Genomic DNA, 25,045 nt, shown 5'->3' on the forward strand with positions numbered 1-25,045 from the left:
TAAATAAATAAAAAAAGGCAGTTTAAAAATAGTAAAAAAAACCTGGCACACACACTCTTCTCGGTTTTACTCCAATCCCGAGGCCCCTCAGATGAGGTATCTGGTCAGCATCACCATGACAACCAACCCTCCCCTGTGTCATGGTCCTTTCCTCACCTGGACTGTAAACACCCTTCGGGCCCTCGTCACTCCTGGAGTGCTCATCCATCAGCTAAGCTGCACATCCGCTGACAAGAGCCACGTCCGTACATAAAGCACGCTGGGATGCTTCTGGGACTGTCATTTCTTTTCATTGGCCACAACGATACACAGAGTTCAGGTGGACACTTTATTAGGGACTCCTGTACAATCTGTATGGGAGCGGTTTTAAAACATGAGCCTTTTAAACGAGTACAACATGTGAGGTGTCGGGCCCAATTTAAAGCCAATGTCATTGCTTTAACATTGTCGCAACGAGAGCATAAACAGTGCTGCGTCGGCAAAGATTATGCGGCGGATCAAAGGTTGTGGATTATAGCGAGGATCTCGCTTCATTAGCATTGCAAGTGTCGTATCGCCTATGGAAATCTCATGTGATAATACCAGCCGCTTCGGATTCAGCTATTCGGCTTTGGAGGAGCAAAGATAAGGAAAATGTGCAAGAGCAACAAGATTCTGATTCTTCTTCATCATCATCATCTCCTCATCTACATTTTTTTTATTTTAAACTCCGCAATGCTCAAGAAACCAATCAGCGAGCTCGGCCTCGCTTTTGGTCTGCCAACGCTGTGGGCAGGATGCTTTAGTAGAAAAGTGCAATGCACGACAGTACATTTAAAATTGATGCTTAAAAGGAGCATAAATGCTGCAGCACATATGCAAATGCTTATTGCGCCTCAATAGTCACTTTTAACATATTTAACATAACACATTTTTTTAACTAGGTGGCACCACTTTGCAGTAGAGAAATGTTGACAAATGATGATTTTTTTTCACTTTCATAATTATTTCTGAAAACTGCAAATTAATTTGCAGCAGTTTATTAATGATACAAATATGTTATAATATTATAAACTCATTTTTAAACTCTAAACTAATTTGGCGTGGGGCGCAAGAGATTAAAAGTGTAAAAACAGCCTCATATAATAATGACACGTTTGTATTACTTCCTCTTAGTTTTGAAGTTTTGGTTTACACATTGCAACTTGTCTGCAAAATGACATCACAGTGACTAAGGTCATACGTCACATGACCAAACCCAGAAAACAAGTGAGCTGTGACGGTCGACTCGTTACCCGAGCACTTTATGTACTGTGATGTCCCTTTTCAGTGGATAGCAAGTGACAAAATGGCCGCCCCTTTGGATTTTGGAATCAGATTTTCCTGTTTAGACTACCGAGGCCGCATAAAACATAAAGACAATGTTAACTTTGACTTGACTTCATCTTTAAAAAAGTTGCTACCTTTTTGTAAAGTTAAGCAGTTGTTGCAAAACTTGACCAGAAAATTGCCTTTTTTATTTTTATTTTGTTTGTTGTGGGGGGGGAAAAAATGCTGAAAAAAATAACATACTAAATTGGTTTTAGAACTCACTGACGTTGGGAATCCCTGAATGAGTGGGTTTGAAAAAAAGCTATATTAAGTTGTACATATTGGTTCTATTTCAGTGCATTACTTTTTTCTCTCATTTTTGAGGGCTTGGGTGGTGTGCCAACCATATTGGGATGTTAAAGTCTTAAAAAGTCACCGCCTTGGGCTAATATGGAGGTTACCCCGTAACCAAACTTTTGAAGCCGTGCACCTCCCTTCGACAACAACGCTCTCCTCTGAACACACTCAAAAAAGTCAAAACAAAGCCAGTTCGTCATGCAACAAGATCACACCAACTTATTTCAAACAATCAGAATGAAATGTTTTTTTTTTTTATCTAAATAATTACAACTGCTTTTAAAACAGTTTTTATCGTAATTGTAAATGTATTTATTTGTGCATTGCGTTTTGTATCAATTTCTACTAAATGGAAAAAAAATGTCTCATTACGCAGGTGATTAAATGGATGCAAGTGAAGACGACCCAAAAAACATGTCATGTGAAAAGGTCTCTCTCTTTTCTCTCTCTCTCTCTCTCTGCATGTATCAATGATACTGTTATAATGGGGCCATTAAAATAGCCCTGGCTCCTTTACCTCCTCCCCTATATTTAACTGTCCGCCGTCCCGTGGGAGCGGTGAGCTATATGCTCTCGTATTACACTACGCTACATTACACACATTCATTATGTGCTGAGTAGACACCACCGGGCTCCCAGGAGCACCCATAAGTGGCCCGTATTATTCTAAATCGGCCTGTTTCGTACCACAGCGGGGCGTACGGAGGCGTAACAAGTGAGGGAGGCTGACTCGGGGAAAAGTTTGGGGAGTGAGAGGCGCCGGTGAGTGCTTGATTGGATTCAATACATATAAGTGTGGTGCGTTCGCTGTCCCCGTAAAGAGGGGAAAACAAATTGTTCGCTTTGCAGACAGACAAGAATTTTTTTTCCCACGCTTCCCAGTTCCTGCTGGCCTTTTTGCATGCAAACCCACGTGTGTGTTTGTGTGTGTTTGTGTGTGTGTGGGTGCGTGGATGTGCCCCCCTCCTCTTCCTCATTACAGCCACACTAATTACACTCTCATTAATGTAATTAATATTCACTGATCCCGCTCCCGTGAGTCACAACATCAAAACACAGCAGCGTAGTCTGATTAACACACATTGTCCACACACGGATGCACATACGCGCACACGCGGGGAGACCCAATATAGAGAGATCATACAACGGGGCACGAGCGGGACGGAGGCCAAACCAAACACAAACGCACGCACACTGCGATCTGGTGGAGACAAGATTTAAGTGTAACAATCGCTATGCGGAATTAATAATCCGGTTCAAAGCGGTCATTTTGTTCAGATCAATATTTTTAAAGGTCAAAAGTCTAATTTTTATTTTATTTTTTTAGATATAATATGTTGTATGCGTACCAACTAGTCTAAGCAGTAAGCACGGTATTCTGTTTTTATTTTATTTTTTATTTATTCATTTTTTAACACCCCCCCCCCCCAAAAAAAAGTAAGCACGGTATTCTGATTAATATACTGTGTTTGCGAAATATGAATTAAGCAGCAAAATCCAGCCATTATACTCAATATTGGGGACGGCGGCCATTTTGCCACTTGCTGTCCACTGAAAATGACATCACGGTGCCGAAGCACTCAGGTAACTCACTTGTTTTATGGGTTTGGTCACGTAATGAAATGCAACATGGCCGCCCCCTTGGATGGATAATACCAGGTGGATTGTTTCTGTTGAATTCTTATACATTTTTCGAGTTGACCTCCACTCTAACCAGCAAATGACATTATGAGAGGGATGCACAGGAAATTAAAAGTGTAAATAAAAACCATCACATATAATAATTGTGCATTTATATGATTACATTACCGTTTATGCACATGTGTGTGCGTGTATGACCCAGTGAGCTCGTGGAGTGGATAACTGAGTCACCAGAGAGCGGTGCTCCTCCACCGCTTAACGGCCCCTGATTTGTTTGGTGATGACTCAGCACAGATTAAGTGCTTAACATTCATTCTTGCGTGCATTAAATGGGGTGCGAGTCCCCAAAGTCCAGATCTCAGTCATTCACCCCCCCTCCCCCCTCCCAAACAGAGTGTATGTCAGTAGGTGAGAATGGTTTTGTGTCTGCTCAGCAGACAACAAAGGCAGCTATAAAATAAATACATAAATAAATCACCTACCGCATGGCTCTCAGTGCAATTTTGTACGCCAGTTCAGCGTCATGAGGTAGGAGGGAGGTGAAGAGATAGCGGGCGAAGGTGTGCATGGGGACGCTCTCTCGATGGACGATCTCCCCGAGGCCGGAGTACGGGCCAGCTGCACAGAAGCTCGCGTCAGTCAAAGACACAATGGAAAGCACAGTGATGTTATGAATACAAGTATGAATAATATAATAGTCTGTGCATATATATATATATATATATATATATTTATATATATATATATATATATATATGTGATTAAAATTTGTAATCGGAATTAATCGCGAGTTCAATAGTCAACTCAAGATTAATCACAAACTTTATATCTGTTTTAAATGTACAATAAAGTTTTTCAAGTTTTTATACTCTTACATAAAATTGGCAAAAAATAAAACTAATAGAAATACGGTTGTATCTTTTGTTCATGATAGTCATTTTATAATAAATCATAAAATTGAGTTAAAATTAAAAAGATGTACTGTACTGTAAAAAATTAACGTGATATTGATTTGTGTTGGTCATTTTTCTGCCACTAGATGGCAAAATTGCATTTGTAAGATGGTGACAGTTTCGTGCATTTTTCTTTTCATATTAAGAGCTATATAATCTTGAACATGAAGTATCGTGTGAAATTCTGAAGATTTTTTGACCCCAGCCTCCACAAATATATGCATTATTATTAAATTTATTACTGATAAATTTTGACTGGAATTCCCTCTGTACAGGCATTCCAAGTAAGGGTAGGTAAAAAAAAATGGTGGTGTTAAAGGAACTTTAAATTAACCCAACGCACTAATTTTGTGAATGCAAATACATAAAAAAAAAATATCGGGTAAACACTCTGGATTGTCTGCTTTTCGTTTCCGTTAGTATCTTCAGGTTTCTGATTGGCGTGTTCGCACCACCTGTGGTTTGGCGTAATGCGTTTTCACGTGGACTGAGATATTTTTTTACCCTGTAGTGAGGAAAATAATGTGTTTAAAAATAGCAAAAATACACATGGACAAAGTCAGACAGTGGTCTGTCCGTTTTAACCACGTGGCGTTGAAACAAACAATGATGTCAAAAACCATATGTTCGTGCTTGGCCCTGCGCTCTCTGTCGTGTCCCACCCCACGCCGTCGTCCCTGGTGGGTTATTTTAAACGCCCACAACCGCAGACCACATCACAGGGTGGCGGAGTTGCGGCCTCCAGGGGCCGAACGGGGCGCGGGGGGCTGGCGCTCTCTATTAGAAACAGAGCTAGAAGTGGGTGGTCGCACCAGGCCCCGGTTTGGATGCTGATGGGGGTTTGGGTGGGGACGGGAGTCAGATTTTGACTCCTCCCTGTCGTGGTATTCGGCACTGTAAATGAACACAGTGTTGTATGTGCTGACACAACGGGCCTGGTGTTGCAAAGCTAAGAGTTCATTTTGGTCAGCTACGTCTCTACTTGCACCACAAAATGGAAGGATGAAAAATGCAGTGGTACCAGCTTCTTCGCATATATACCCCCCCCCCCACCCCCCGCCTCCAATCCCGCCTACCTTCGAGCAGAAAGACGGCCTCCTTGCGGAAGATCTTGACCAACGACTCGTCCAGTTCCACTTCCTGAAGCTTGGCCAGCAGCTGTTCCTCGTTGCGGCACACCTTCTCCTGAGCGTACAGGCCGTCGGGCATCACGCGCTGCTGGCCCAGCCCCATCAGGGCCGTCTCCACCGCCAGCGCCACGTACGACTCGCCGTCGCCCAGCAGTCTCTGCACGGGCATCCGCTGGAGGTCGGCCCGGGTCACCACGCTGGAGCAGTCTGTGGAGAGGAGAGGAATGGCGCGGAGATGAATATCAGATCAAAGATCACATTCGGCTAATCATGCGAGCAGCGGGCAGGCGTGCTGTTTGAACTAGCATGGAAATAAAGGAGGTGCGCGCTGTTGACTTCAAACATTTCCTAAATGAGGATGGGAGATATACCGTGGTCATTCCGAAGATTTTTGGGGAATTTAAATAAAAAAAAATTCTAATATCTTTCAATGGGTGTCAATTATACGTGGATTCAACTGAGCCAACTGTATAGTAAATATAAATAAGAGTTGTTTTAATAGATATATTTCTTGAATCTTCATCATCTGATCAAATCATGATCAAGTATCGTTTTTTCCCCCCAAACTTGATGATCACTGATCGACCCAAAAATGCTGATTGTATAAAAGCCTAATTAATTCCTAGGCCCAAAAATTTAATCTGGATTTTTTTTCGGTCATTCTGGACGATTACCATTTTAATTGAAGAAATAAATCCAACAAGTTATTCAAAGTTTCATTTGTTCAAAAATAAATTCCATGGAAAATGTTAAAACAACAATAATATCCAGATTTTTAAATAAGTTTAAACTTAAACATTCATAACTTGTGCAAAAAAGTAACTATTCATATCTTGTACATAACTTGCTTAAATGCCACAATTAAGTAGTTAGTAACTATTGTAAACACATTTTGTAATCCACCCTTCAGCAGTCTGCCACGTGCAAAATTACAATTCACAATAATGTTTGGATATAACAGAATTTAAAAACAGCATTTAACAATCCAGAATAAGTCAAGAGTGTTATTTATTTATATGCACCTCGATTTCATGCTTTAGCTCATTTTCAACAATTCGATTTTTAAAATGACGGTTAAATGAATTAATTCGATTTATTGCCCAGCCCTACTGCAAAGCATACCATATATATAATACTGTATACATATATGCAAAGTATGTATTATGTAAATGTACATAAATGTATAAAATATTTTTTTTATAATACTTAATTATTGATGACAAAACGCCCCAAACGAACAAATTTAATAATAACCGCCATAGGACCTGTCTGGGTCTCAACCATAAATTTGTCAAATGCCACACTAAGCAGTTCATTCTCACCAGACTGGAGTTTTGCATATTTTAATGAACGCATGTCATTAGCAGCACCTGAGAGGTCCAAACAGGTATTCGATCCCTCCTCTCCCATCCGTCCCGACTCTGTCAGAGTGTTGAAGAGGGTGCCGATGGGATCTAGTGGGTGTCCCACCCAGCCCTCCATGTTGGTAATGGAAGTGTGGCCTTTATGGAGCAACTCTGAGACAAATAATACATTCATTAGCATACAACGCCGGAGGATGGAATATTCCATATGGACTGAAAACGGGGCCTCACCCTTTTTGTGCCTGCGGAAGTGCTCGAGTTGCCGCTGCTGTTGCCGTCGTAACGTGTTCACAACGGCGATGGCCAGACGGAGTGCTTCTCGTGGGTAACCGTGGGAGCGCAGAGCGTCCACTCTTGCGCAGGCTGTCGGGACATGTTCTAAGACCACAAACAGAGAGAGAGAGAGAGAAAGAATTTTTAAAATATTTTAGTTTATTGCAACGTCTATTGCATCTCCCGTGTTTCTATATTCTCCGCTCACCGTGCCACAAGGGCCAGCCGCGTGCGTCAAACAGGGAGCCCTCCTGGTTGTCGTGGTAACAGTAGTTGGCGTAGAGGTCACTGGCGATGATGTGCTGGAGGTGGCGGTCCTGCCAGTGCAGGTCGCAGGCCTCGATGGCCCGCGTGAATACAGTCCTGTGGGGCCGCATTTCTGCGAGGAAGGACGACGGACGCATTCGTCAGCATCAGGAATTAGAGAATGACATCAACAACAATAATAATAATATTCCTAAAATATATTTTTAAATTGTGATTGGCTGGCAACCAGTTTAGGGTGTCCCCCTCCTACTGCCCGAAGACAGCTGGGATGGGCTCCAGCGACCCCCCGTGAAAATTAAAAGTTTCCATTTATTTTTAAATTGTGATCAAATAAAGGCATTTCTCAAAATTGTATAAATAAGTTTGAGAAAAGGATAGCTATCAATAAATCTTAAGTAGAAAATAAAAATACATATAACATGAAAAATAGTACTCATTTTCATTGTTTTTTAATGTTTTGAAAATTAATATAAAATTATAGCGTATATCGTTTTCTGATTCTGAGACAAATTTTTGTCTTCAATTACTTATTAACTAACACGTTAACAAAAACATTAAAAAAAATGTAATTATCCAAGGGACTACTACATGCTTCATTTATAGTAACTTCTGGACCACAAGCCGCACCCGAATGTAAGCCGCAAGTGTTTTTAATGTTACCGCACCGGGTTCTTGCTACTTTCTTTTCCAAAATAAGGGCGCAAATTGTCTTGCTCTCGTTCTGTCTCTCCTACTGTATTTGGGCTCACTTGGGTTTGTTTTGCTCTGCCTGACGCTCTTGCGCTTCCTTTATAGCGCGCCCTCTTGTGATCTGATGGATAAGCCGCACCTTTGTACTAGCCGCAGGGTCGAATGCAAGTGAAAAAAGTAGCGGCTTGTAGTCCAGAAATTACTGTAAGCATAACTGAATGTTCACTATTGGGCGGGGGGAAAAAAATCCTCCAACATACAACCAATTAAAAGAAACAAAACAGCCTGGCAGCCTGATTGTGTAGAATTAAATATTTTTTATATTGAATACCATTAAATTAAACTGACAGGTGAAAGAAACCTATGCAACACCGACCTTGGTTGCTGTGGGCACCCTGAGGCAGCGAGTGGGTGAGGTTGGGCAGCTCGTTGCCATGGTTTCCGTCCTCCCAGGGGCACACGTCCACGCTGTTCCACCTGCGCAGCTGCCGCAACCATGACGACTTTTGCTCCGCCTTGCAGTGCGGGTTCAGTACGATGCACATCCACAGGGCGCCTGGTGGACACCAAAAAGATGGGAGGCTTTTGAGTTGTGTGCTCAAGAGCCACATTTGAGCTTTACACTGGAAAGATGGGCCTGATCATTCAGAAATGAGGTCAAATGTGAATGGTTCATTCGGAACACAAACGCATCTCAAGTTAGGAGAGGGTGTGTAGACTTGTGCAACCACATGATCTCACTTGTTTTTTTAAATTAGTTATACAGGTTATAGGTCATATGAACGGTGGAAAAAAGTTTTTTAAAAGGATTTATCCTGGTCTGGCATCTGAACAGGGGTGTGCAGACTTTTTATATGCATTGTACATCTTGAGGGCGTATTTCAAAGAAGCGCGGCCTCACTATTTCCCTCCTGCAGTGCATTTTGTAACCCACAAAAAAGTATGTGAAACAACTTAACTAGTCCCGAGGCAATGCAGACTGCGCACACATCATTTTGGAGCAAATTGTAACAAACAGAATATGAAAAGTGGTTCACTCCCACGGGATGTGAGCACATTCGGGGATTTTACTCTGTAGACTGTGTTGCACGCCCCATTGTGTGTGTGGATACAAGTTAACGGGTGGGTTTGGGAGAAAGGGCGAAGACAAGGACGGGTTGTGAAGAGGTAAAAAAAAAAAGGGAGTGCACATAAAGAAATGTCGGGAAAAAAGTCTGAAATGGAAAAAAAGGAGCTGATGCGGACAAGGAGGCTCGGCTTTCAGTCTGGAGGAAGACGAGGAGCCGCAGCCTCAAAAGGAGGCAAAGACAAAAGAGTGAGGATGAAGGAGAGAGGAAGAGTAAAGAGGCGAGCGGGGCGGCATTGAGCGCACATCACGGGGAGCGATAAGGACTCGAGAAGAAGGGTTTGAAGTGTCGGCTTCAAAAAGAAGAGAGCCGCCGCGCGCGTCCAATTCCGGGAATATGTGGCGCTGAAACAGATGAGATCATTGGGCTGTCCAAACAAAAAGTGCAAGACGAGAGCAAGAGCGAGAAGAGACATCGTCGTCAACAACGGCGAAGACAACAAAGGCTGGAGACAACATGGCGGCTGTCCTGTCGCTTTTTGTGTTTTGAGCGTCTGTCACGAGGCGACACTGCATCAAACGCAAATAGCCTCCGCTGAATGTTGTTGGAGCCGAGCTGCTTTCATTGGGATTATTGATCTCAACCTAACCAATTTGAAATTCTGTCAAAAATGAGCACTTTTATGGAAAACGACCATGTTTTCAGGGAATGCGTCAGACATGTTTGTGAAGTGTGTTTTAGCATGTCGGCCATGTTTGTGGAGTATGTTAGAGGATGTAGGCCAGGTTTGAGGAGCGTGTTGCCATGTTTTTGAGCTTGTTAGCATGTGTGCTAACTGCTACGTTTATGTACTGTGCAAGAGCCGGCCAGCCACATTGGTGGAGTGTGTTGCAGCCATGCTAGTGGCGTTTGTTACAGAATGCCAGCCATGTTTATCGAGCGCATTGCAGCCATGTTAGAGGATTGTGTTGCAACATGTTAGCCATGTTGGGTGAGTGTGTTGCAGCATATCGGCCAAGTTTGTGGAGTGTATGATTGCATCTTGGCCAAGTTTGAGGAGTGTTATCTGGCCAATTTTCACACTGGATTTTCTGTGTTTGTGTGGGTTGTCAAAAACAAAGGATAAACACACGCACACAACGTGTGTGACTTTTGGGCAATGTCTGGGTCCGATCACCCACCTTGTTGAATCATTGTTTGTGTGCGTGCTTGCGTGCGACATACCCAGTTCGTCCCAGAGCTGTCTGTACTTGTCTGTCATGGTGGTGCCTTGCTGCCTCCACAGCGCCAGCCGAGGGTCGGCCATGAACTGCTCTGTGATCAGTGTTAACATCCTCGCTCCATTGGAGTCACGCATCTTCAGCATCTCTCGCACCTACAGGGGCCAATAGCGAGGGCCGTCAGTATGCGCACGTACAGTGAGGAAAATAAGTATTTCACCCCCTGGTGATTTTGTGAGTTTGACCCTTTACAAAGAAAGGAACGGTCTATAATTTTCATGGTAGGTTCATCTTAACAGTGAGAGACAGAATATTAAAAAAAATCCCAGGAAATCACATTATATTAATTTTAAACATTTATTTGTCTTTTATTGAGGAAAATAAGTATTTCACCCCCTAGCAAAACATGACTCAGTACTTGGTGGAGAAACCCTTGTTGGCAAGCACAGCGGTCAGACGTTTCTTGTAGTTGGTCACCAAGTTTGCGCAGATCCCAGGAGGGATTGTGGCCCACTCCTCTTTGCAGATCCTCTCCAAATCCTGAAGATTTCGAGGCTGTTGCTTGGCAACTCGAAGCTTCAGCTCCCTCCACAAGTTCTCTATAGGATTAAGGTCTGGAGACTGACTAGGCCACTCCATAACCTTAATGTGCTTCTTCTTGAGCCACTCCTTTGTTGCCTTTGCTGTATGTTTTGGGTCATTGTCATGCTGAAACACCCATCCACGACCCATTTTCAATATCCTGGCTGAGGGAAGGAGGTTCTCACCCAAGATTTCCCGGTACATGGCCCCATTCATCCTCCCCTCGATCCGGTGAAGTCGTCCTGTACCCTTAGCAGAGAAACAGCCCCAAAACATAATGTTTCCACCACCATGCTTGACGGTGGGGATGGTGTTCTTGGGGTCAAAGTCAGCTTTTTTCGCCCTCCAAACACGGCGAGTCGAGTTGATGCCAAAGAGCTCGATTTTAGTCTCATCTGACCACAGCACTTTCTCCCAAGCCTCCTCTGAATCATCCAGGTGCTCATTGGCAAACTTCAGACGGGCCTGTACATGTGCCTTCTTGAGCAGGGGGACCTTGCGGGCACTACAGGATTTCAATCCATTACGGCGTAGTGTGTTACCAATGGTCATCTTGGTGACTGTGGTCCCAGCTGCCTTGATATCATCAACAAGCTCCTGCCGTGTAGTTCTGGGTTGTTTCCTCACCTTTCTCATGATCCGGTTCACTCCACGAGGTGAGATCTTGCGTGGAGCACCAGACCGAGGGAGATTGATGGTCAATTGGTGTGTCTTCCATTTTCTAACTATCGCACCAACAGTTGACTCCTTTTCACCCAGCTGCTTGCTAATGGTCTTGTAGCCCATTCCAGCCTTGTGCAGGTCTACAATCTTGTCCCTGGGTCTGTGGGAGCCAGAATTCTTGCTGGTTGGTAGGGGGTGAAATACTTATTTTCCTCAATAAAAGACAAATAAATGTTTAAAATTAATATAATGTGATTTCCTGGGATTTTTTTTAATATTCTGTCTCTCACTGTTAAGATGAACCTACCATGAAAATTATAGACCGTTCCTTTCTTTGTAAAGGGTCAAACTCACAAAATCACCAGGGGGTGAAATACTTATTTTCCTCACTGTATACACACAATGTGGATGCAAAAACAAACACAAAATTGAATGCCGCTCAAAAAATGGTCACTTTATGGACACTTGAACTAAATGTGAAGAAACAAATGCGAATACAGTTCAGGAACAATATTTGCCATTGTAGTCTATTGTATTGTAGAGTAATGTAGCACACGCACCTCCACCAAAGCCGAATAATACGGACATAGCGTGTCAATGCAAACAAACTGTTACCATGTAAATAAATAAAGGCCTTTATTTTGCATCAGAAAAATATGGTTTCTTGTAAGCTTAAAGCTATGGAAATTAGTTAGTTTTTACCTAATCCAAATCACTAACTTTGATAAAACGCATCCTTTATTTTCATACAAATGTTTTTTTTCAAGTCTTGTTTTGCCATTTTTGTGTACACTAATTCTGATGACAAACTAGCTAAAGTAGCTAACTATTGAGCTAGGTAGCTAACTAAAACACTCAATTTATATTAACATTTAAAAAATTTGATGTAAACTATCTAACTAACTAACTAAGTCTTACTTTATGCTACAATTAACAAATCTAACTTGACAACCAATAAACTATGTACCTGACTAAGTAGCTAACTAATGAGTTTGCAAGAATGCTAAAGCTACCACGGACAAAGCTTCACCAAAATCCATTGCTGTTTTTGCCCATAGTTAACCATCTTGATGACTTATAGGGAGGACTCAAATATTTGAAGAAAAAAAATAATCATAAAAATGTGACTTTTTAACAAAATACATTCTACGTTCTATTGCGGAGCATTTTCATTCACTTTCATATTGCATGTGGCCAGTCATTCACGTGATTCAAAAGCAGAAGAGAAAACAGTAGATCCACTTTTTATTTGATGCACTGGATTTTGCAATCCCTTTTAAAATGCTTGCCTTAGTTGCCAATTGTAGCATTTAATTTCCACGGTCACATCATGCAAAGAAATAACTACAAGCTTCGTGGCTTTTAGACTCTTAAATGTTGCGTGGAGTACTTTGTGCGTCCTTGCACTGATTGCCATTCAAAGCGGTTTTGAGCCTGAAGCACGTTTTGAAGCCGGGCACTCATCCGAGAGAGAGTTCACATAGAATACGATCGACATGTTGCACTTAAACCTGGGACACACGCTTAGACTTTTAGACGCCGGCTGATGCAAAGTTTCACCATCATCATCATCATCATCATCACTGGAGAACCAGTGTCATTTATTTAGGTGTTGCCTCTCATCTGTGTGTGTATTGTGTTTAAAATTCTACTGCGTACATTGTGTATATGGATACATACACGCTGTTAAAGAGCATGGAGCCGAGCAGCCTGGACGTAAATGGTATTGCTCTGCTGACTTAACAGTGCACACAACACATTAACGCTAACGGCTAACCTCCCCTTTGCTACTGTAATAGTAATACCACACCAGAGTGCACCGCACAATACAAGTGTTGTACAAAAAAATATATATAAATATATAATATATATTTTTAAAGAAAATACAGTGATGAACTGTCATATAGTGGGGGAACTCTATTCCAAACAAAAGGACACCTTAAAGAATGTAAGAAGAAGAAAATACGGCAACTGCTAATGTTAGCATCTAAGTTATCAGCTAGCTAGCTCGCCGCCAACTAGCTAACTGCTTCTTTAGTGACATGAGATGGTTGAAATATTAAAAACAGCTCTCAGTATGACGCCAAAACTACACCCATAATCATAAATAGTAGTAGTCACCCCTCTTGACTGATCAGTGATCACTATTAAAATATTTATAGCATGTGTACTGTTTAATGTACAGGGTGTCCATAAAGTCTCTTTACCATTTAAAAAAAATATTAAAAATGCAATTGATTAGATATTTTATTCAGATTTGTTCTATTGTATTCAGTGTTTAAAAAAAACACAGTGTTTATCATTACTGACCTTAAGCAAAGGATTACTGATGCCATTGCCACAATTGATGAGGCTATGCTACAGCGAACATGGCAAGAAATCGAGTACCGTCTTGATGTGCTTCGTGCAACTAATGGTGCCCATGTAGAAGTGTATTAAAAGAGGTAAAAAAAAAACCTTTAATAAACGCTGAATACAATAGAACAAATCTAAAGAAAATATCTAATCAATTGCATTTTTTATAAATTTTTGAAATGGTAAAGAGACTTTATGGACACCCTGTATATAATTATGCTATTTAACAGCTTTTTAGATGAAATCTGCATTTTGTTGCCTTGTACTTGTGATGAGTAATGACAATAAAGTTTAAGATTTTTTGTTACCTAATATTCACTCAAATAGAGACTGCCAGTCAAATATATGTAGCGTGCGTCATCCACATAAGACAAACAAAAGCATCCCTCAAACAGACGCCTCCCCTGTAATGATCTCAGTTCATATCGGGACAGTTAACTGCTATTACCCGCTGAGCCCATTTGAACTATAGGTAAAACCAAAACAGCGGCATCTATAGAAACACGCAGTTGAATTCAAGTGCAGTCACTGAGGTCAATGCGCATTTTAAATACATTATCATTTTTAGTTTGTTTTATTAACTCTTTCTCACTTGACAGACTGTAAATAGTTTTATTTTTGTAATATAATTCTAAAAACACCTCCCTCCTCCATCTGCAGTTGGGTTAATAATCACCCCAGACCAAAATTACGGTACATACGGTACCTTTTTGTAGGCAAAATGTTTGATGGAGATATTGGCTTTTTTTTCTTTAAGAATACAGAGCTGTACCTAATGTTGTGGCCCAGGAGTGTATATCCATACTGCATATATCGTTCACTGGCTCCCTCCAGCAATTAGCCGCAAGCTAAGAGGCAGCACAGCACTTCTAATGCATGTGCCAAATTGCCATTGCGTTGGAGATTACTTGGAGAACAAAGGTCTCCTCTCAGGAGGGAGATGAGGAGCATATAAGTGCACTAGAGAGGGAAAATATTAACCAGATGCAGAGTAGAGACTACATTTGTCTTGTTGCGGTGAAAAGGAAAACCCCAGAATGGAATAGTGTGCATAGGCCGGCCTGTCGGGTACTGAATGCGCTGTTGTGTACGTGAGGTTGCCGAATATATGTTGAAGGAACAACGCTGGCGGCTGTTGACCTTGCTGAAGAGCAGGTTGAGCTGCTTGCCCGAGCCGTGGTATCCTCCTTGGGACAGGAAGAGCTTAACTTGCTCCTGAACCTGCTCCTCGTCCAGATGCCAGCAGTTCTCGTCGTCCACGCTGGCCCCAGCAGTCGGGTCCGGTGCCCCTATGACAGATACACAAATACTGTAAATGAATTGTCTTAAGTAAACAAGCTTCAAACATGGAGATTGTGTTTGTTTTCGTTCCGTTCTGTACTCTTTCAACTGATTTTTGAATATATTCTTTAGGTCTCCTTTGAGTGACCGCTGCGGCTCTAAAAGCCATTGGCAAAATCAAAATATTGCTAGCGCGCTTTTCGCCCCGCAAACTACCCATTTAATGTCTTACCAAGCCGGCAGAATGCACACAAACAGAACAGACATATACACTCCTCGTTATTCAACCTCCCTGCAATCATCACCATCTCCTTCTCACTCCACTTTAAGAGGTAAATAAGGGCTCCATATAGCGTTGATTAGAGGCATCCAATCTCCCCTTTGCTGTCTGCGTCCCATTAATGAGGATGGCATTGATCCTACCGCAATTTACCTTCATCCCTGAGTCGATACACACACACACACACACACACACACATACACACACACACACGTGCAGGTGAAAGCAAACAACATACCGTGTACACATTTCTGTATGGGTAAATGCATGCATGGCCTACTTCAAATAAGGGGTAGGACGCCGACTCTCTGCACACAAAATGATGCAATACTATCTCGACACAAGAGACAAAAGCCATTGGTGATACATGTCGCAATCTATATGATTATGGAAGTTAAAAATGATGGCTTTCATTCAGAATACATCATCGATCCAGATAAATATTTTGCCCTAGCTAACTAAATATCACAATACAGTGATTGTGTGATCATCCAACAGCTTGATATTTGTGCAGCTAAAAAGGGGGGGAAAAAAATAATTAAAAAGGTCATTAACATACAAATCAATCATCATGTAGATCCCGATTAGATGTCAATGCAATGATGCAATACACGTCAATATACGCTATACAGTAGTAACGTGTAACTTGCAGTTGTCGTTATTCCATATCTAGTCATCCAGCTATCATATCTCAGTGCAACTCCTGATGTAAGATCAATGAAATATTTTAGCCACGCGAGCCGAAATATCACTATACAACGACTGTACAATAATTTATACTTGCATGGAAGTCAATAACGATACACATCGATATCCGTGTAACGTGGGAAAGAAAAACTGATAGCTATCAATTGTAGACAGAGAAATGTCATATACAATTGTGATAGTTTGCATTTTTTTTATTCATCTGGTAAATAAAAACAGCATTTCCCCCCCTATTGAACACAATGTATTTTATTTTTAAACAAAATTTAGAATATTTGGTATATGTTGGTGTCTCATTACTGTTGAGCTATTTTTAGATCAGACCTGTGAGCTACTCATGCTGTCCTTGGGTTTAACCAGTATCCGCTGGCACCATTTTTATTTTCTTTTGAGCATTTTTTTTTGAGGACAATATGCATTTATCAACACAAAAAGAAGGCATCCGTGTTTCTACAGTATCTTTCATCTTGCTCACTCCCTCCTCCGTGCTTTAGGGGTGGGGGGGAGTTAATTGGAGTCAATTAACTTCAAAGAGATGCCACATTTACTCAACTCTGCAATCAGCCAATCATATTTTACCTTGCTTAACTCATTCACTGCCATTGACGGCTTTAGACGTCAAAAAATATTTTTTAACTATTTCTATTAGTTTAACATTTTTTCCACTTTTGTTAACAAGATTTGTGATTAATCGTGAGCTCATCATCATGTGATTAATTACAATAAAAAAATAATCGCCTGATGACCTAATTTTTAATAATCTTTTCTTTTTTTTAAATAAAAAAGAAAACAGTAAAAATTAGGGCGTCAGGCGCTAAACATTTTTAATTGTAATTAATTGCATGACTTCAATAGTTAACTTATGGTTAATCATTCATTTTATATCTTGTCTAAATGTACAATATTCCCCCCCCCCCCCTAGGTTTTCATAAAGTTTCATACAGTTTCATACAGTTAACAAAACTGGGAAAAAATGTTAAACTAATAGAAATAGTTCAAATGAATTTTGGACGTCTATAGCCGTCAATGGCAGTGAATGAGTTAAAAGTCTACTCACCCTTATCAGTGATGACAGCCGGTATTAGCATTATTGAAACCTCGACTTTTTAAGGAAATGCCTAGCCTCATTTTCACTGAAAATCCTGATAACTAGGTATTAGTAATGCAGTAGCTTCTGATACGATATCATGAAGATATTTTGCTCAGACAACAGGCACACATTGTAAATGCATCATTGATGACTAGATAAAAAAACAAAACAAAAAAAACATATACAGTGATCGTACAATGCAGTACACTAAAGACAACCAATGAAACGTATCGGTATCAGTTTCACCAAGGAAGAAAAAAAACTAAAAATACAAAATAATAAACATACAAACATGTTTTTTTGGTCTCATTAATCTGTTGTTTTCACTCACTTAACAAGGAAGTATTAATCCATAGAGTACTCAAAACAATCAGCCAAATTCTCTTTGAGTGTTTATCAACAATATTGACAAGTGGACGCAGTGTAATGATGATTCATCATTATGCAAATTTAACACATCAATATTATGTCCCACACACTCACCATGGACCTGGTTGATCTCGGAGTTCTGCGATAGGATCTCGTCAGCCAGTTTCTGTGCGGTGGGCAACACCTCCGTGTGGTGGACCGAGATGAGATACTGGACGAATTTCTGCAGCTGGTCGCGGCTCATCTGGAACAAGGTTTCCGAGATGGGCAGGTGCAGTTTGACCTGCTCGGGTTTGCGTACCCGATAAAGCGAAAGCGCCACCACGTGGGCGCAATAGAAGATGTCCTTGTTGCCACAAGTGCACGTGACCGCCGTGATTTTGCAACGGTCGAAGCTGACGCTGACGCTGCATACGAGCTCCGGGGACGAGGGCGTGGCGGGGTCCGTCACCGTGCCGCTCAGGTGGAAACCTGGAGATGAGAACGACAACAAAATTCTCTTAGTTCAGTTATTCTGAGTGGAAATGTTGAATTATACGTTCAAACTGTAATGTAACTGTGGTTGAAACTGATGTTTTTTTTGTTTTGTTTTTAAGGCAGTACTGTACAAGGGTTACAGCTCAGTTGTATGGCTGTACTAGGGGTGGGCCAAAAAAAATCGATTCTCATTTAGTACGTTTCAGAATCGATTTTAAATGTCCCCAAATCGATTGTATTGTATTTTATACTGTCTTGCCTTTGTCTGTATGCGCCTTTATTTGGAGCGCTGTTCATGTTGTACCCAATTTGGCCACTTAGGGGCGGTGTGGTTCCACGCGGTCTAATACACTGTTAAGTTGTAGCCACATTACAGAGTAGAAGGAAAAAGTCACGATCAATTTATTCCACTAAAAGTTGTTTTTTTGCAGTGTGGAGCCGTTCTTTTAAGTGATAAAAGTGCCGCGAGTAGCGCGCTAATTAGCATTTGCGAGTCAGACTGGAGTAAATCATTACAATTCCTTGCACATCTACAGATTGAAGCAAAAATCATTGTCAATCAAATCCTTTTGAATCAAAAATCTTTCCTAATCGAAAATAGATTCTGAATCGAATCGTAGACCCAAAAATCGGAATCAAATTTGTGCAGTTATAGCACCCTCTGGTTTAATTTTCATAAGGCATGTTTTGGCCTTTCTATGTTTAAAATAAAATCCATTAATCATGTTTTGTAGGTTGTTTATATGCATTGCTGTTATGTACAAAAGCACAATATTGTGCTTTTTTTGTATGAGCTAACGGTAATCTTTTTACAATATTGTGACTTTTTTTCTTTTATATCGCCGACCTCCCCACAATATCGTGTTAATGATCATATCGTATCGTGATGTTTGGATATCGTTACATCCCTCCTGTATAATGTGCTGTGCTCCATGATGTCACATTATTCCAAACGCAACATGCATTCCGACATCCGGGCCAAATTTAGAGCATATTCCTTCTCTGATGATCAAAGTCAACAAAAGCATGATTGTCGTGCGGAGTCTTCCGCCACATAAAAAAAAAAATTAAAATTCTGCTTAAGTGAGACATCTCGGCGAGTTCACATCTGCAACGCATGTGAACGGCAATGAGGAAGCGAGCAGCGTGTGGGGACGTTCCAGTATGAATTATAGACCCTCTCTTTCCTCCTCCTCCTCCCACGATTTTGAATACAATGTTTGATCTTATCCCTTACTGCGCTATCTGGAGGCGCGGCCGCTTTTATTATGCCGGGATGAATATGAATGAGCAGGGCGGAGTCACACCCCCACACACACGCACACACATTCATGCACACACACGCACCGGACGAACATATGAAACAGACACACGCTCGGTCGGCCGCAGCGTGAGATCATGCATTTATTAATCATGGGAGTGGCTAAGGAGGGTTTATGAATGCATTTATGCGCTCAGGAGAGATGCGGCAACTACACAGGCGAAGACATACATCACCTAAACATGTTTATCAAAGGGTCGAGCGCACGCAACGCTGTTATATCAAGCATGTATTAGAGCGGATATCAAAGCGGCTCGCCATTGATGTGAGAGGCGAGGGAGGAGTTGAATATTTCATCGCATACAGATGGAAATGGGACGCATGCGTTGGCTAAACAAGGGGTCAGCTATCAAGGGTCTCACACATACAAGCCCTGAAGGTTGGACGCTAAATAAAACACGTCTTCTAAACACTTAGCAAGCGCAGCGGAGAACCAGTCAACGTAAGTACGTTTGAAACAAATACAAATCTGGAATTTTTGAGTCCTTGCTTTGTCAAAATACACTTTTTTCCCCCCAACTTTTGTGGATGATGACACAACGTTAAAAAAAAAAAGGATATTGAGATCTTGGGCTGCAGCTAATTTGGAGAATCAAGAAATTCCAAGATATCGTACTCGCGACGATGGTCAATAACAGTATCCCAAAATTACAAGAATAGAAAATTCATTAATTTTATGCAATTGTAAGGAAATTTGGCATTAGTATCACATCTTAGAATTTTGACTAATCATGATTAATCACTTCATAAAAAAGGCTTTTTTATCAATATTTTTTTCTCGCCAAATTTGAAGAGCACCGGGTTATGTGTTGATTCTTTTGACATTTAATATTATGAGGACGTCTTCAACATTTTTTGATCCACTGCACACGCTCATCCTCCTCTTTTGAATTTGAATTACTTGCATAATTTAAAATGGGAAAAAAATGACCCCAATATTTTGACATGAACAAATATTCTAAATGTCATCCGCAAACATTTATTAAATGCTTTACTTTAATGCATGTAATCATGTTTATTGCTCAAACACAACCTGTGCTACCTTAAACGTAGCCATCCGCTGTCACGCTAAATATAATAATCTATGGTCAAAATTAATAGTGCGATTAATCTGCGTTAATTCATGATTAATGCGATATTTTTTGTGATTAATTAATCAGTTAATACTTTGAACAGCACTAATATATATATATATATATTAAGAGTATTTTTTTGAATCAACACTTTTATTTAAGTTCTACAAACACTAAAGGTGTTTTAATTTTTTATTTCATTAAAAAGGGAAATCAACCCCAAAAAATATTTACCATATGTTTATATACTAGTCTAAAAACGGTATTCTGACTAATATTGTGTTTGTCGAATATGAAATAAGCAGCAAAATTAACCCGTTTTTATTTGTCTCATGAGGCGACCATTTTGCTACTTGTGGACTGAAAATGACATCAGAGTACCTCAATAGGCTCAACCAACCATAACCAATCACATCTCAGCTTCAGGAAACAAGTAAGCTGTGATTGTTTTTTTTACCTAGCAACTGGGATGTCATTTTCAGCTAGTGATAACATGGCTGCCCCAAGATTCATAAAAACAAGTAGATTTTGCTGCTTAACTCATATTCCACAAACACAATATTAATCAAAATACTGTTTTTAGACTAGTGGGAAATTTTGGGGTTACTTCCCCTTTAAAAACATAGTTGGGCTGGCATCTATTGTAAAGGCATCGTACTTCACTTGACTTTTTTTGTATCTGTACTCCTTAAGTGCACAGTGTGCGTACTCTTGCTGAGAACACAAACCGCTGCGACGACGCTATCTGCGCGAGCAGGAAGTGCTGGCGGCAAATATGCAAGCATTTGCCAAGGAAATTCTCTTGTGTTTTTTTTCTCCTAGCGTGGTGAAAGCCAGCTGGCAAAAGGGAGGACACCTTTATGAACAATATTCACACAAGACGCGATGTGCGCGGAATATGGCAGCCGCCTGCATCTGCGCTGATCAAAGCGAGCCGGCGCCGCTGCGAGGGAGTCACGCCGACTCACCTAAGTGGGACAAAAAGGCTTACAACCGTGCAGCTGGTGCGACAACGGAGAACTAAACAGGATTCTGTTGGTGTGTAACTACACACAGATAACAGAAGGCTTTGGAGAAGAGATGTTTCCCTTTTGCTTTTGTTGCCATAATGATGCCAAAACGACACCAACCGTTGCGGGTATTGGGCTACGGAAGAATACTGGTATGGATTTTGATGATCAGTTAAGTTAAAGTTGTGGTTTTAACATTTTGAATAGGAAGGTTTTCTCAGCGCTAAAGTGTCATTGAGTAGGTGGCAAAAGGTCGCCATGGCAACGGCCGGGATGCTATACTCCTGATTAACTCATTCACTGCCATTGACGACTACAGGTGTCAAAAATTCATGTGAACTATTTCTATTTAATTTTGTTTTAATTTAATTGAATTTTTTATAAAAACCTAGAGAGAAAAAATTGTATTGTACATTTATAACAGATATTACATTTGTGATTAATCGTGAGTCAACTATTGAAGTCATGCGATTAATTACGATTACAAAAATAAAAAAATAAAAATATTTTTTAATTAGGGCGTCAGGTGATTAAATTTTTTAAATTAGTTAACTCACGATTAATCACAAATTGTACATCTGTTCTGAATATACAATAAAAAAAATCTAGGTTTTCATACTCTTGTTAGCAAAAGTTGAAATAACTAATAGAAATAGTTTCAATTTTTTACGTCTATAGCCGTCAATGGCAGTGAATGAGTTAAAAGCTGGTGTACCATCAAAGTGGTGCTGAACCAGTTGAGTCGAATTTAGAGTACCACATATTGTTGCTGTAATACAAAGTATTGTGTGCATGTGTGTGCGTGCGTGTGTGTAACATGTTTCAAGAGGAGTCCGGAGAGTGCAGTGAAAAGAGAACATCAAAAACATGTGAGAGCAACAACAACAGAAAGAAAAAAACATCTGCGCGTTCTTTTTCTTTCCAAAGTGTTTTTCTGTTTCCCCCCGCGAGGCTAAATTAACACAATTCTTCTTCAAATTCATCACACATGGAGGATGAAGTGGTGATAAAACTCATTCAAAAGTCTGTTTTGTTTCGCCCTCCCACAAACCGACCAACCAACCAACCCTCGCACTTTTCCCACAGCTCTCTCTCTCTCTCACTGACAGATGGGTAGGTAATGAGTTTCGCCTTTCCCCGTCCAATCGCCTGGGCACCAGAAACTGCCCCCCACGCCAAATATGCCCTTTTAATTTAGCCAAGTGCTGAGTACAGGGATATTACAGTTTAGCTACATGCACACACACACACACATCTCCCATGACTGCTGGTTGGGCGGGTTTGAAACCTTCCACGTCTCATGTGCTGGCTATTAAAGCGCCTGGTTCCCACCCCTGTCCACCTAGCACCAGGCCCCCTCATCCACCCCCTCCCCCCCCCCACCATACCCCGAGTGGTGCTCAGGGCTCTTTTCTGTGCCGGTTCAAGAGGCCGGCCTTGGCTTTCAAAGTAACCATGGCGGCCATTTTTAGAACAAGGCCTCAGTGAGGTTGCCCTAGAAACCCCTCCTGGCCGCAGCGGTGAAATCACACTTGGCCCGCGGCGTTGTGGAAGAGTGTGTGAAAGAGCGAGCCAGAATGTATACTTTGTGTGTGTAAACTCTATGTGTGCATTAAGGTTTGGATTTGCTCCCGAAATCTGCATTCACTCTTTGTGTTCATGTGAATAAGCGAGTATAGAATGAACACAAATTGGACACTAATTGTACTTCCCGAAAAATGAACGCAAAAACCAATTGCACTTTAAAAAGCCACATTCATTCACTTATTTGACGACCATGTATTGAACTGGAAAGTACGTTGTGCGTTGATACAGCAGCATTAACCTACATAAAAGTTTTCCTTTTTTTGTTTAAAATAGCTTACTTCAACTTCCAGGATCCCTTGTAGGAATCTGGCCAATGGTAGAATCTTGAATTCTTGCTGTGGTCGAGTAAATCCATCTGTATTGTGTCGTACCAGCTAGCTAGCGCTAAGCTAACCGGTCGTAGCCAAATTCCCTTCTGCTGTGATGGCGTGAGAGGCCATCAGTGAAGTAACAAAAACAAAAAGTTGCTACCGGTTCTCTTCATTGACTGACTGCTTAACAGTGGAATTTAATGCTCATTATCCCAATATTCCCAAACACATGCAGACCCTTCTGGGTATTATGCTCAAATGTAGCTTCCACACATTAGCACTTCCACGTACATATGTCACATTGAGATTTAAGACAGACGGGAACAATATGCTATATGTTCCGTTCTGACTCGAATCTAAAAATTCAAATTGAACGATTGTGAAAAGAATTATGGCATATCTGGGTAAAATATGAAGTAAAAACACTCCCACACATTCATACACACTTAAGCACACTTCTGATTAGCCATTCCATTTTGTCTGCCTTTGCAGTTTGTATTTTAGTTTTTTTTAAGCACTAGTAAACTGGACGGCGCTCAGTGGACCAGCCACAACCGCCACTGTCCATTCAGCAAGGAAAGACCTCAAATAAACTGAATATCCCAAGTCTAGAGGCACAGTTGATTCAGTCAACCAACCCAACGAATCTGCGTTTTATAGCAAGGTGTTTTGATTGGGTTAACCTAAGTGTTTGTTAAAAAGTTCAAGTTGAATTAATTAAAATTAAATTGTCTATAGGTGTGATTGTGACTTTGAATGATTGCAAGTCTATATGTGCCCTGTAATTAGCTGCCAGTCCTGTCCAGGGTGTAGCACGCCACCCGCCCCAAGTCAGCTGGGCACTAATTTACCTGTGACCCTGGACAAGATGAGCGGTAGAAAAGGGATAAATGCGCAAGAGATGACATGATTTTTCCCATAACCGCTGAAAAGAATATAAGTCAAGACCTCATCGCTACGTGACGCCAATTTCTTGGAGGAAAAGCTGCAGACTGGAAGTTTTCAACATAGCGAGACAGAAGAATGCTGCCTTTATACGTGGCCTATAAAATAGGATTTAGATCCCCACATGAAGGCGGCCCGGCAGGGATGGCGGTCGGCAGCCTCAGAGATTTGCACAAAAGTGCCCAGTGTTCCCAAAAAGAGGGAAACTCAAATTAGATTGAGCAACAAACATATTTCTGTAATTGAGTTAAGATTCCAAGTCAAAGTAGAAGATGCGAGTGGTCATTATGTTTATTGGCAGAATTGGGACCGATCGTTAACAAAATCTAATAGGGCTGTGCGAAAAAGTCTGACTCCATGATTGATTCCGCTGTGAGAGCAAGTCAACAAAGAGAGCAAATAGATGTTAAATGTGCCTGTGCTCATCCACTTTGGCCTCACACATTAATCAAATTACCTCGTCAGACAAGAGGATAGGAAGGGAGGGCAACGCAAGCTTTTTACGAGCGCCTGCGGCCGATTGGAAAATACGCCATCTGACTCCCGTGTTGACCAAAGATGGCCTGCGAAAAACCTCATGGATAAAAAGGCTACTAGGCTGGAATCCGATCCGAAAAGCACAGATTTGCAGCGGGTCGAGGAGAGGTCGCCGGGCAACCCCCACCTTTAGACTCTCGTCCCACCCACAGTCAAAAGAGCTCCCCCCTAATCTCCTCACCGCGGCTCGATTAAGAGGCCTTTTCG

General features: G+C 41.2%; 1 protein-coding gene across 2 annotated transcripts in view; it reads right to left on the reverse strand.

The window, feature by feature from the left end:
- LOC144048741 (zinc finger SWIM domain-containing protein 6-like) overlaps positions 1 to 25,045 on the reverse strand; it is a 77,168-nt gene that overhangs the window by 12,844 nt on the left and 39,279 nt on the right. For both annotated transcript variants that reach the window (XM_077561011.1, XM_077561012.1), the window contains exons 2-10: positions 17,692 to 18,048; positions 14,993 to 15,141; positions 10,257 to 10,407; positions 8,342 to 8,521; positions 7,217 to 7,387; positions 6,967 to 7,113; positions 6,742 to 6,888; positions 5,318 to 5,578; positions 3,771 to 3,906 (exon numbers count right to left, since the gene is read on the reverse strand). In XM_077561011.1, the coding sequence (XP_077417137.1) occupies positions 3,771 to 3,906; positions 5,318 to 5,578; positions 6,742 to 6,888; positions 6,967 to 7,113; positions 7,217 to 7,387; positions 8,342 to 8,521; positions 10,257 to 10,407; positions 14,993 to 15,141; positions 17,692 to 18,048 (1,699 nt within the window). The remainder of the gene's footprint in view (positions 1 to 3,770; positions 3,907 to 5,317; positions 5,579 to 6,741; positions 6,889 to 6,966; positions 7,114 to 7,216; positions 7,388 to 8,341; positions 8,522 to 10,256; positions 10,408 to 14,992; positions 15,142 to 17,691; positions 18,049 to 25,045) is intronic.

Source organism: Vanacampus margaritifer, chromosome 3 (genome assembly GCF_051991255.1).
Source record: "Vanacampus margaritifer isolate UIUO_Vmar chromosome 3, RoL_Vmar_1.0, whole genome shotgun sequence".
Taxonomy (NCBI): Eukaryota; Metazoa; Chordata; class Actinopteri; order Syngnathiformes; family Syngnathidae; genus Vanacampus; species Vanacampus margaritifer.